Consider the following 13,708-nt stretch of genomic DNA (forward strand, 5'->3'; position numbering starts at 1 on the left):
AAAAATTTTTGTTTCATGGGTTGCAGAGCTTAACCAGACTAGTTATAGGCAGTAAGAACTTAGTCTTGTGCATGCAAGCTAGTATATGATGCATTGTTTTTAAAAATTAATAATTATATATTACATTCATTTCGATATTATATTATTAAAAAAGAAAATTAAAGAATACACATACATGGGTCATAGAATCATAATCTTAAATGATTCATGTGTATTCTTTACATTTAGGATTGTGTAATCTTAAGATGAAGGTGAGCACGCTAATGAGATTGCCAGCCCCAGTTACAGATTGGGATGGTAAATAAACAGTTCATCAAGATACTCTCCTAGGAGCTTGTTATTTGTAAAATCCTACTTCTTCATCCATAAAAACTTTAATTTTTTAACGAGTCAAGATTCACGAATAAATTAAATTCCTAAAAAGGAGAAAAAACAAGCAAAACCCACGAACACCCATTTAAATCCTCCTCCGGTAGAGTTTTCTACTCGTAAAAAACTTGTTTTTATCATCGAATTCAAGATCTAAATCTTAATGATTGATTAAAAGAATCTCATACGAACATGGAATTTGCCTCAAGGTCTCTTTCACAGCCGTATAATGGTCAAGAAGGGCATGATGTATGGTTGCTCGTGGTCTCACACTTCATATTCAATACAAGGAAATTATGGCATTGCATGATGGGGACATTTGTATGTGCATAGACTTTATAATCATTAAATCACTCGAAATTCATGATTTACTAACTGACAATATTAATTCTGACGACTCGATATAACTTTACAGCACACAATTTTGTGGCTCGGGTCTCTACTATTTTGACGAGCAAATTAGGAGATTCGTGTGTGTCGTAGAGGGAAATGATTGTTAATGTTGTTGGAATTAGAATATGTTTGATAGTGTGGTAGTGGTTGCTTTTTAAATAATTTTTTATGTTGAAATGCATGTTAATGATGTTTTTTTATTTTTTAAAAATCATTTTTGACATTAGCATATCAAAACGATTCAAAACATACAAACCATATTAAATTTTAACAAAAACAAAATTGAATTTTTTAAGAACACGGTTTGTACCGCGTTTCCAAACGGTTTCTTATCAGTTCTGAACTTTAGATGCTAAATTCAATCTTTCATGATAACTTCATGTAAGAAATTTGTAACTCTGAAATCTAATCTAGATTGTATTTCTAGTGGAATAAAAAAATATTTATTGATCAATTCTGATTGAATTTTTAATAATTTAATTGACCCGATAAATCAATATCAAAGAATTTGTTTTAAAAAATAATAAAAATATAATTAATAAAATTAATTGATTCGAATGGACTGAATCGCTTGCTAATTAACATGATAATCTAAGTAATTCAAACCCTTTTTCAGAGTCAAATCCTATATAAAATCTACCAACCACAATCTAAACCCAAAATATGGGGTTTTGTCAAGGAATTGCTGCATTTTTTCTATAGTTTTGATTAGTCTAGCAGATGCTAGGATAACGAAGTTTACAATCATTATCTATTCCCAACGAGGTTTAAAGTGTAAAAGAGAAATACAATGAGAGAAAAAAATAAAAAATAGATATATTTCTCAGCGTAGATAAAATTAATTTTATAATTTTTGGTGAAATTAATTTTTATTTATTTATTTTTATTTTACCATCCTTTTATCTCTCTTCAAATTAGATTTATGTAGTGACTACTTATATTTATCCTCTAATCACCATAAAATTTCCCCTTCATTATCGGGAGAACTACATGATTTTCTCTTCAAATTAAATAAAAACAACTAATTACTAGAAAAAACACCATGGCAGTCACAAAACCTCACGACAACTTTACCTTGAAAACATTAATATTTATGATGAAAACGACATAGTTTTAAGATAAAGAAGCCCTCCATTTCTTATGATTTTAATGGCAAAACTTGAAGAAGAGGGATTAATTGGGTAATGTTCCATAGATAGACGGAGGTTCATTTTATTATGGACCTAATTGAGAAGTGGGTAATTGTTGATGGATGAATATGTACTTTTTTCCTCAATAATTATCTCACTTTGTTTTTTTGTGAATCTCGCATTATTGGGAGAAGAGAGGACAACTCTTTGATTATTGAATAATTATTTATCATCAATTCATAAAAAAAAATATATCTTCAAATTCAACTCAAAGGGTAATAATTATTAGGACGTCAATTATCTAGTTAACCCATTTTTTTAATGAAAAATTAAAATAATATTATTTTAATTTTTTATAATATCTCATAATTAATATATCCACATATGAATTGACCCCATATCACCAAATTAATTATGTCATAACATGTTAACTTCTTATTTAGTTTAATCTTAAACTTGATCTAAGATTAGGTTTAAGATTACAAGAAATTATTTAAAGAATAGACTAATACAATGAATTTCTTTTTTAAACAAAAGAACAAAATACAAAGAGGGTATTTGAGATTGTGATAGTAATTGCGGTTCAAAATACTTTTCGCTCGAAAATGTATTAAAATAATATATTTTTTTAAAAAATATTTTTAACATCAACATATTAAAATAATATAAAAATATATAAAAAATTAAATTTTTAAAAAACACGATTTCAACCGCGTTTCCAAACACGAAAGTTGCGTGAAATATGAATAGCATTATAGCACATGTTCATTGAAGGGGGGTGATCACTTAATTGGTGAAATCTAGCTCAACATTTCATTACTTATTTCATAGGCTCTCGATGTTGAATCATTGCTTCATAACTTTCCTAGATAAGGTATATCTTTTATGATAAGGAGTTGTCTCCCCCGAATCAATTTCATACATGCGTGAGGCTCTCTCCTCAGCCTCAATTTTCACAAGGTCAAGCAGCTCTCAAGAACTGCCCTACAAGAGAGAAACAGCCATGATTATGATCCAACATCAAGGGCTTAGGGTTGCTTTTATCTCTTTGAAATGGTTCTTGGGAAAAGACATATCCCTCTTTGTATTATAAGCCTTTGAAATTTTGTAAAAGATGGAGGAGAAAATTCTAAGTGCCATCATGTAAGAATTGATGCCAATGGCTAGTTGGGGTAAGAAGATATGCTTGTCTTCTATATGCAAGACAGAGTCTTACTGCTATAGGCTTTGCTAGAAACAAGTGCATCAAGCCACTTTCATGGCGGATTTGGGCACTTGTTTCTGACATGGATTTTAACCTTGGCAAAGCTAAAAAAGTGATTTACCTGCTTTTGTTACTGTATTGATTGATCAAACCAAGAATTTAAGTTTCCTTCCTTCACGTTTTGCTTCCTTTTGCTTTGAAAAATAATGTCATTTAAATATTTTTAAATATGCTAATGTAAAAAATAAAATACAAATCTAGAGAAAATATCATTTAAATATATTTTTAATTGAAAAATATTTTTAAAAAATATCATACACTGCATTATTAAACACAATTAATTTTAAACGGCATCATGAGGTGTTCCTCTATACAATCCCACTCCTATTTTTCTAATAATTTGAATATATATTTTTTTTGTAAAAATCCCAAATTTTAATTGTTAGAGTGCATGTATTTTTTTAAAAATAATTAAGTTGATAAATTGATATATATCTCGTGTTATTCTGATTAAAAAAAATCTTATCATCAAATAAATTTTATATAAATACACTAATATTTTAGATATGAATGACTTGCATAAAATTTTATGGGATACCAACTTAATCTTAATAAATAAAAATTGATACAAGGATTCGATGATATATTTATTTTAAAAAATTAATATGAAAACTATTTTTAAAAAAATACTTGTTTATCCATTTTTTTAGAAAACTTTGAAGAAATAAGATAAAAATAATGTAGAAAACAAAATAATTTATATTTTATCTTATCCAAACAAGTAAATTCAATTTATTTATTAATTAAATTTAAATCAAATTCGAATTAGAATTGATTCTAATCGACTTGTGAATAGTGCACTTTCTCATTGTTTTATCCAGGAGATGCACAAAAATCTATGGGCTACAGAGTCGTCATCGGCTCTTGGAAACCAGGTGGGCTCAAAAGATTCATGGGCTTTGCTCCAGATGTAATGTGGGGATGCAGAATTTCTCGTTATGGGCTTTTGGCAATTGCTTCTTGGCCTAAACTTTATTTTCCATGCAATTGATGCATCTAGACTGACCCATTCTATGTAACACGTGGCCTACATCCTTGGTGTGCCACATTGTGGCAAGAGCCGAGAGGGCACCATCCGAATAAGATAAATTACTTACAGAACCAGGCCGGTTCTTGTCGAAATCTTCCAGCCACTCCGCAGCGGCCCAGTTCTCTACCAGACTCATTTTTTTTTTTATATACTCATGTTTGACTAGCAACTAAAGGTCTCTCATCGCCTAAAAGTTTCATTTTTTATACCCTTTTTTATCATGAGATAAGTAGAATACACAAGTAAAAAGAATACAATGCCTACGAATACGTGGTGGCCGAACCGAGAGGCTCTTTAAATAGCAAAAGGTAGAATTTTAGTTTAAACAGTGGTAGACACTACTAGGTCCTAGCTGTCATCCCCTTTCAAAAGAAAATTATTTTCCACGCAACTTTCCATGTTTAGCCTTCATGTGGGTCGGTTGATTTTTGAAAAAATCCTGAGAATTTTCCGGGTTGGTGAAGCCCCTGGAACCCTCCTCCATTTCCTCACAGCCCTGTAACCGTGTGAGCACAACATGCAGCGAGGACGCAGGCCTGCATTGTCGAGCCCGCGAGTGCTGTCTCCATGGTAGGCCTTGCCTTCACGAGGCATGACAGGGCGCCGCGCTGACTCTTGGGTCAATCTTGAAATTCATCGAAAATCTTATTTTGATTTTATCTTTTTAATATATTATAGATGAATAAACTCGTGATTTGATCAAATACTCATAGCTAATTTTACTTTATAATATAAATAAATTAATGCTTTCAAATGAAAGTAACACCAGCACGCCTCGCATCACTAATTTTCAACATGAAAAATACTTGGAAGATCTCTTGGATCATATTGGATCTTCCACGAGGTGTAAAAAAAAACACAAACGTTCTCTAGCACGAGAAAGTTGAGTTCCCCACTCGGCCACTCACAAAATCCAACCAGTGCCTGGCTTATGCACCACATGTTCTCTAGCACGAGAAAGTTGTCTACTTTTCATGGTGGCCTGGTTTGTTTTTACATTTTAAATATTTTTTAAAATATTTTAATTTTTTTTTATTTTAAATTAATATAATTTTGGTAATTTTAGAATACTTTGATGCACTGATATCAAAAATAATTTTTTAAAAATAAAAAAATATTTTAATACATTTTTAAGTACAAAAAAACTTTAAAAAACAACCGCAATCACATTCTTAAACACCAACTATACACACAATTCTGCATAAATATCACATGATGATCTTCTCGTGCTTCTGGACAGGGACGTTTATACAAAAAAAATCAGCACAAATATGTTATCGCAGCCCCTTTTTTGTGAGCCTGAATGCTAGTTTCATAAAAAAAAAAAATAATGTTCGAGATTTAAAATATTTCATTGAATTACCATAGATTTTGATTAGATTGTAGAGTTTTCTGCTTTTTAAGTATTACGGGAGCAGCTTGGTAAAGGATTTCTATGTGATAAATATCAGTTTAATGAACCAAAACTAAGTGTTTGTTTAGCATTGCGTTAATTTCTGATTTTCAGAATATTTTTTATTTTAAAAATATCAAATTAATATTTATATATTTTTTCAATACTTTTAATATACTAATATTAAAAAAAATCCTAAAACATGTATTGTTTTTATATATTTTTAATTTTTTTTAAATATTATTCATCGCTTTATAACATACACATGTTCCTGAGAAAAATTAGAAAAGAATTTAATCTCCATAGATATAAAATGATTTGTATCGAAAAGTGAATTCAATTTTGTTAGGTAAATTTGGTGTGCATAACGTGTTTTGATTAATAAAATATCAATAGATGTGATGTGTTTTTTAAAAGTTTTTTATTATTATTTTAATGTGTTAATGTTAAAAAATTTAAAAAGTTTTTAAAAAATATTTTAATATATTTTCAATTAAAATTTAATTTTAAAAATATATTGTACATTATATTAGCAAACAAATATATCTTTAAAAAAAATTAGAAAATAACTTAATCTTGATAGATGTTAAATGGTTTATAATGAAAAGTAACTGCAATTTTGTTAGGAAAATATGGTTTTTAAAGTGTTTTTTATTTAAAAATTTATTAAAATAATTTATTTTTTATTTTTTTAAAATTTATTTTTGATACCAACATATCAAAACATAAAAAAATATAAAAAATAATAATTTAAAACTAAATTTTTTTTTCAAAAAAGTTGTTGAATAGGAATGACAAACATAACCTTAATCAAATAATTAGAAAGTTTATTTGGATAAATTAACATGAATATCCGCTGGGATGATGAAATAGAAATTTAGCATATATTTTGGGATAAATTTACTAAATCAGACATAAAAAGATAATTAGAGAAATACCTTAATATATCAGGACAAATTGAGTTATCAACTTTAAATTAACTTAAATATAATACTAATTATGGATAATAGAATTTTTCCTGCTAGGGCAAGAAGCCAATAACATATTACATGCATGGATTTTTACATAGATTCAAACCAAAATCCAACCAAACTAATCCCACGAAAAGAAGTGGTCATCTCCCTCCCACTTTCACAACTTGTCTCCGTTCTTTCCAAAGAACATCCTTTTCTTCCAATAAAAGGATGTTCTCGGAATCTACCCCCTCTATATCTACAGTATCTATATCTCCTCACTGTCTCTCACAGCCACAATATCAAACACCTAACAATCACCTCTCTCTCTAACATTTTACCTTAAAGCAATTATCTTTCTTGCTGTCTATGTATAACCCATTTGTTTTTACATGTTAAAGACCACATGGAATGCTTAATTATCCTCTAATAACTTGGAAGTCTGCAACTTTTTCTGTCTCACAATGCATAACCCCTCGGCAGTAACAACCACCCAAGAATCAGGCTCTGTCTTTGAACTTGTAGCTCAAATGGGTGGCTTTGCTTTTAATAGAGCAGTTCAAAGCATAAACTCAAATGGGTTATCTTTTTCTAGGTCAGATTTTCTGTTTTTTGATAGCCCGGTTGGTCTAAAAACGAGAAAGGTTAATGCTTCATTGAGTTTGAGTAGTAGAAGTGGTTTTAGAAGTGTTTGGAGTGAGTTTAATAGGACTATTAGGCTCCATTCCGAGAGAATCCCAATTGGCTTTGCTTCAGTTCAGATTGGTTCAGGAGATAATAATGGTAATAATAATATTGGTAGCAATGATGGTAATAATACTAATGGGTTAAGAGATGATGGATGTGGTGCTTTGTTGGATGATGGTGTGCGTTTGAATGGTGTAGAAGGTGGGAGTCCTAAAAGGGTTCTCATTTTGATGAGTGATACTGGTGGTGGTCATAGAGCTTCTGCTGAGGCTATTAAGGCTGCCTTCAATGAAGAATTCGGTGATGAGTATCAGGTCAGTTTTTCTAATATGATACTATATAAATTTGCTTTCATTGCTTAGGGAATATCTCGGTGCATTGCCAATAGGGAATTAAAGGAAAGGAAATGGAAGAGATTTTTTTTTATTTTTTTTTTATCATTTGGAACCTGAGAAAATGACAATTTATGTTCTTTCAAGTGTTGTGCAGCTATTATATTAATTGAGTTTCTACATGTTGGTTTATGATAATGAAAGTAATGAAAAAAGAAAGGACTGTGTATCCAGTTCTTTTTCTTTCTTTTCTTTTATTTTTGTGGTTTGTGAGCAATTTAGTGTAGAAGGGGGAGTGGTTAGTTGATGATTGGATACGTTTATGTTGATCATGTTCTGTGTGTTAAGAGTGCATGTCGCAGGTGTTTATTACTGATTTGTGGTCAGAACATACGCCTTGGCCATTTAATCAATTGCCCAGAAGCTATAATTTCCTGGTGAAACATGAGGCATTGTGGAAAATGACATATTATGGAACTGCACCACGTGTGATTCATCAATCTAATTTTGCTGCAACTTCAACATTTATAGCTCGGTGGGACTTTCTATCTTCTTTGGATATATATATATATATATATATATATATATATATCTGTTAGTTATATTTCCAAGAGCAACATCAGCTTTTGTTTTATCATATATTCTTGGTGGAAAAAAAGGCACTATCAGTTATAATTCCCACTGGGCAACTCTAATGACCAAATTTTGTTTGTATTTCTTGTCCTGATTCTTCATCATTTTCTCAGATGTTGAACTTATATTGTTTGTTCAGGATAGTTTCTATGGTAGCATGCAATTCTGTTCTTATTTGATCATTAATTTCTGTTTGTGGTAGAGAGGTTGCAAAAGGATTGATGAAATACCAGCCTGACATCATTATCAGTGTCCATCCACTGATGCAACATGTTCCTCTTCATATATTGAGGGCAAAGGGACTTTTACAGAAGATAGTTTTTACCACTGTTGTCACCGATCTAAGCACTTGTCATCCTACATGGTTGATTCTGTATATGTTGTTTTTGTTGTTTTAGCGGTACCTCATTATTAGAATTTTGATATCTTACATCTGTATGGTTAGGTTCCATAAGCTTGTGACGAGATGTTATTGCCCATCAACAGATGTATCAAAGAGGGCAATGAAAGCTGGGCTCAAGCCCTCACAGATTAAGGTTTATGGCCTTCCTGTACGGCCTTCTTTTGTGAAGCCTGTTAGACCGAAGGTTGGTTATCATTCTAGTTGATTACTTACCTATTTCTCTTGGGCTCTTGGCAGCCTGATGTATTAACATTGCACCAGTACTTAACAGTTTTATTCTCAGGAACATGGCTTTTATATTGAAGTTATGTTTTTGTCTATGCAAACTTGAAGTTGAAGTAAGAAATGATATCGAGCAGGTTCCTTAGAAAGACAAATTGACTTGATAAAACTTGACCCTAGGCATGAAAAATGAAGTCATTTATTTAACTCATTTAGCTTATTTCACTTGGATTTATTAGGGTGAATTAAGAAGAGAACTAGGAATGGATGAAGATCTTCCGGCTGTGTTACTGATGGGAGGAGGGGAAGGGATGGGTCCCATTGAGACAACTGCAAGAGCACTTGCGGATTCATTATATGATGAGAATCTTGGAGAGCCAAAAGGTCAAGTCCTCGTGATATGTGGTCGCAACAAAAAGCTCACTAACAGATTACTCTCGATTGATTGGAAGGTTCCGGTCAAGGTATCAACTTATTATTTTTTTCTCTCCCAATCAGAGTCTCATGAGTTTTCCAGTTGAACTCTAGATTCTATCCGTGTCATGGAGTTAGGCAGTGCTTGCTGCCCAATAGTCTTTTTCTACTTCTTGAGACAATGATTCGCATCCCCTTTAAATAATCCACTGCTGTCTTGTCATTGATATAGTCCATCAACATACTGCAGCAGTCATTTGGATGACTATAGTGTAGGGATTTTACATCTCTTTCATATTCACAAGGCATTAAGCATCCTTGTGCATTCGTAGCCAGCCACAAAGGCGTGCATAGTACTGAATATGATGCTCCATCATACAGGTGGAGGGTTTTGTCACTAAAATGGAGGAGTGCATGGGTGCTTGTGACTGTATTATCACAAAGGTTAGCTTCCCATGACCCTGCTGTTATTTTTTCTTCAGCCTCGTTATTATCTGCCATCTTGTAATAACTTTGTTTCTGCAGGCTGGACCAGGGACTATTGCAGAAGCAATGATTCGAGGTCTTCCCATAATTTTGAATGATTACATTGCTGGACAAGTAAGTCGGCTAACTTTATTGTAGACTTCAGCATATTATATGCTGTAATCAGGCTTGAGCTCCGATTGGTTTTGGCAATGCTGCTCTAGCATACGGAAATCCCTCATTAGCATACCTGCAATGCCGAAAGACAATTGTAGGATGAGGCTTGTACTCTGGCAGGATCTCTGATGTGTGCTCCTTAAAAAAAAATAATTTAGCTTAATATCGAGTAGCAGTGCAAGTTCTATCCTTCCTGAATTCAGGAAATTGTGCATTAAGCAAATTAAGTATATTGAAGTCTGTTATGGAAAGGGCCCGAAGCTAGGAATATGATGCAATTCAGCCAAAGTAAAGTCATAAGCATTATCCCTCAGGGCATTCATTGCATTTATTAACCTCCTTGTTCATCTTGCCAAGATCTCAAAGAAATGACTCAAGTCAACCTCTTGTTTGTGTCATACCTATTAGAGTGATCGGTATCAGACAAGGTTGAATTACCATTTAAGATGCCCCTTTCTCCTGTATCTGCAAGGATTCTGCATAATATGTTTCTATAACGTGGATAGAATGTTAGATAATGAGTATCCTAAATACATTCTTGTTGAAAGAGCACTTTGCAGGTCCCCAACTGGGCATGCTTTTAACTCTCACCTGATCTTTAATAATACAGGAAGTAGGCAACGTGCCTCATGTGGTAGAGAATGGATGCGGGAAGTTCTCAAAATCACCGAAAGAGATTGCAAAGATTGTTGCAGAATGGTTTGGTTCAAAGGCAGATGAACTCAAGGCCATGTCACAAAATGCACTGAAGCTGGCCAGACCTGATTCTGTATTCAAGATTGTCCATGATCTCCATGAGCTGGTCAGACAGAGAAATTTTGTCCCCCAGTATTCCCGTGCTACTTGACATTTTTCACCACCTATCAATTTTGATCAGTTCAGAGTGGTGTATAGTGGGTTAACCCAAGGCCTCTTTTTTTTTTTTTTTTCATGGGTGTTTGAAATTATGATAGTAGTTACTTTTCAAAGTATTTTTTGTTTGGAAATATATTAAAATAATATATTTTTTTATTTTTTAAAAATTATTTTTGATATCAGCATATTAAAATAATCTGAAAATATAAAAAATTATTAATTTTAAGTAAAGAAAATTTTTTTTTAAAAAAAATACTTTTGAAACGCAAAAACAAACAATGATTCCCTTTTAATCACATTCTTCCTTTCTTTCCGGCAAGATGCAGTGTATTAATCATCACGAAATAGTCTCCTGATACAGTTAAATCCTACACTTGTGTTTCCTAGTGAAAATCATCATTTTAATTAGAGGTGAACAAAAAAACTGATTAAACCGGAAAAAAATAACCGAAAAAACCGAATAGTAAAAAAAACCTGATTAAAATTTTGAAAAACTCAACCGGTTCGGTTTTGGTTTTCCAAAAAAACCGAACCGAACCCGGTCGGTTTGAACCGGTTTTGGTTTTTTTCTTTAAAAATAAATTTCTATTTGGTTACTTTGTTTTTATAAAAAACCGAACCGAACTGAAAATAATAACCCCTAATTTTAATGCTTTCACTAGAAAACGGGCACTAAGAAGATGGCATGAGGATTAAAAGGAAGAAAGGCAACAAAAAAAAAACAATTATAAGAGGGTCAATTAGGCAGGGAAAAAGTACGCATAGGAGTTAAAATGACCAAAAACAAGTAGGGGGACCAATAGTGATTTTTGGCCTACCTGTGTACTTGGGCCAAGTATGATATGACGAGGTTGAGAGAAATCTAAAAGCCCATAAAAGATCTATAAAAACCCTCAACACCACGGTGTTCCTCACCATCTCTCAAAAACCCTAGATGACTGCATAGCCGCTTTATTGCATTTTACATCTTGCGTCTCTTATGTTTCTTCTTTCTTTAGGGCCGTGATGAAGAGTGCTACATAATTCTGACACCTCTTGTATGAGAGGAGCTTTTCGGAGCTCTTCTTTGAGCACATACAGCAACTCTCTGAGCCATCTTTTTAATATTTTTATTTTCTTTTGGGATTCTTGACGTTTTAGCAAGAAACTACGAAAGATATCTTCTCTCTGTAGTGATCCCAGATTTCTTTTATCTTGAAAGAAGATTTAAAATTAATAGCTTTATGCCTGATATAATTTGGTTTTGATATATTTCACTGGCAAAGCATGAAAGAATTGTTTTAACATGGATCATAACAGCTGTGATGTGTCCTTGACATGAGCTGAACCACTGGTTCAATGCATTTTTTTCCCAGATACTTTCCGTTTGCTGTTGCAAGCTAGCAGGCAAGCCATCTTTAAACAGTTCCTGCCCTCCTGCATTTCTCCATGAACCATTTCTTTAAACATCTGTTTTTGAGACAGGAAAGCCAAAACATGATGCCAGACCCTACTCATTGTGAACAAATGAATACTTGGAACTTACCTTTAAGATAAGAAACTGTGTCCATTGGATTTCCACCAGAAAATCCTGGACCTGAACAGATGGTGGCCGGTTTTGGCCGGTTTTAACCCTGTCTCCTCTGCTCTTTTCCAGGCGGCTGTCTCTGCCCTTGGCTTTCCCAAGGCATCCCAGCATATTCCAAGGCTCATCCACTACATTTGGTTTTTTTACACCAGTAAATTTAACAAAGTAACCATCTAAGATCCCTTTGATGCGGTTAGAATAAAAGTATTTTTTTGACAAAAAAAAAAGGAGCAGGCACAGCATTATGCAAAACTAAAAAATTGATGTATTTGTTTAATAAAAAAAATAAAAAATTACATGAGTTAATAGATTAATATTAATTATATGATAGGGGAGCTTTTTAATTTTTAGTTTTTGATTTAATTAGATGACAATGAAAGAAATATATCGATTTTTGATTGTCAAATAAAAGATATATAAAATATTACTTTGTTGTTTCGATGATTTGACATCCTTTTATAAAAATTATCGAAAAGCTATTAAAAAAACATAATATTATATATTTTTCTAAAGGTTTTAACATTTTGACAGTCTCTACAAATTTCAGTGTCGATATATCTCATCAAATGAAACTTAACAAAGGAAGAACTTTCAAGGATGCGAAGTGACTGAAACTGTGTCCCAAAGGAGAAAACTGATCCCTGTAAGTACGAATACAGAATCCACAAAGTATTGCCATGGCATCTGAAACTCGTGTGGTAAATTCCAAGGGACTTGACTGTATGCGAATGGAGTCCCTTTGATTTTCTTTCCCAGGGAACCTCATGAGCTGCCGGTCTGCTCAAGAACTGGATGCGTTTGTGTTCAAAAATCACCATTTGTCAGAAGTTTCTGACTCTAAGAAACTGAAAACATCAATATTGTTCCTGTTATCCGTATGATCCCTTTGACATCGTCACACAGCGCAAAGTCCTGTTCTAATTCTGAAATCTTGACAGCATCCTCACCCCAGTCAGTATCAAACTCGAAAAAGCAATATTGAAGCGATGATAAGAGCACATACTCTTACAAATTAGCTTTCCTGGGCACAGGTTTTTGCAGGTTTTATTATAGCAGAAGTTTCGGATAAATTCTCTGTAAAGAGGGAGTTATTTTAGCAGAGGCTTGTAAACAAAGAGGAATTATACACACACTTCGGGAAGAAACAGCTCTCCCCCATCTGTTGCACCATGAACAAAAAGAAGCAGCCGCTTCTTGCCCTGCATCTGCCATGCTAGTCTGTCAAATGTATTTACTGGTGCAGTCATCCTTCATCCATGGAAGTAGAGTTTCTCATTTGAAATTCGAATAAGTTGCTAAGACCTATGCTATAATGATACCATTATCTCACAGAGGTTAAGCTCTAGTCAGCTTATAAGCTTCATCTACCATCTCTCTTTGAAAGGCATTTTTATGATAAAATCTACTGCAATGCCATGAGC

At 32.8% G+C, this 13,708-nt stretch overlaps 1 protein-coding gene and 1 non-coding gene across 3 annotated transcripts; both read left to right on the forward strand.

The window, feature by feature from the left end:
- The first annotated feature begins 6,602 nt into the window (after window positions 1-6,602).
- Window positions 6,603-10,876, forward strand: LOC7465432 (monogalactosyldiacylglycerol synthase, chloroplastic). 2 transcript variants are annotated; one of them, XM_002324889.4, is made up of 8 exons: window positions 6,604-7,533; window positions 7,914-8,086; window positions 8,387-8,548; window positions 8,630-8,771; window positions 9,049-9,273; window positions 9,605-9,667; window positions 9,749-9,823; window positions 10,476-10,876. In XM_002324889.4, the coding sequence occupies exons 1-8, from the start codon at window positions 6,997-6,999 to the stop codon at window positions 10,710-10,712; spliced, it is 1,614 nt and encodes a 537-aa protein (XP_002324925.4). In that variant the 5' UTR covers window positions 6,604-6,996; the 3' UTR covers window positions 10,713-10,876. The 2 variants fall into 2 exon arrangements, with proteins under 2 accessions (XP_024445421.2, XP_002324925.4); XM_024589653.2 differs by lacking the exon at window positions 8,387-8,548 and having other exon boundaries at window positions 6,603-7,533.
- An 842-nt stretch (window positions 10,877-11,718) lies between these two features.
- Window positions 11,719-11,814, forward strand: LOC112325113 (small nucleolar RNA snoR1). The gene has a single exon (XR_002979176.1). It is a non-coding gene; the product is annotated as a small nucleolar RNA snoR1 (small nucleolar RNA).
- Window positions 11,815-13,708: the final 1,894 nt, after the last annotated feature.

This window comes from Populus trichocarpa, chromosome 18, assembly GCF_000002775.5.
Source record: "Populus trichocarpa isolate Nisqually-1 chromosome 18, P.trichocarpa_v4.1, whole genome shotgun sequence".
Taxonomy (NCBI): domain Eukaryota; kingdom Viridiplantae; phylum Streptophyta; class Magnoliopsida; order Malpighiales; family Salicaceae; genus Populus; species Populus trichocarpa.

Excerpts from the sequence above, each read along its gene's own strand:
- LOC7465432 (XM_002324889.4), top strand. The coding sequence starts at position 6,997 with ATGCATAACCCCTCGGCAGTAACAACCACCCAAGAATCAGGCTCTGTC. Across the intron at positions 7,534-7,913 it reads AATTCGGTGATGAGTATCAG|GTGTTTATTACTGATTTGTG; the intron begins GTCAGTTTTTCT and ends TGCATGTCGCAG. Across the intron at positions 8,087-8,386 it reads ACTTCAACATTTATAGCTCG|AGAGGTTGCAAAAGGATTGA; the intron begins GTGGGACTTTCT and ends TGTTTGTGGTAG.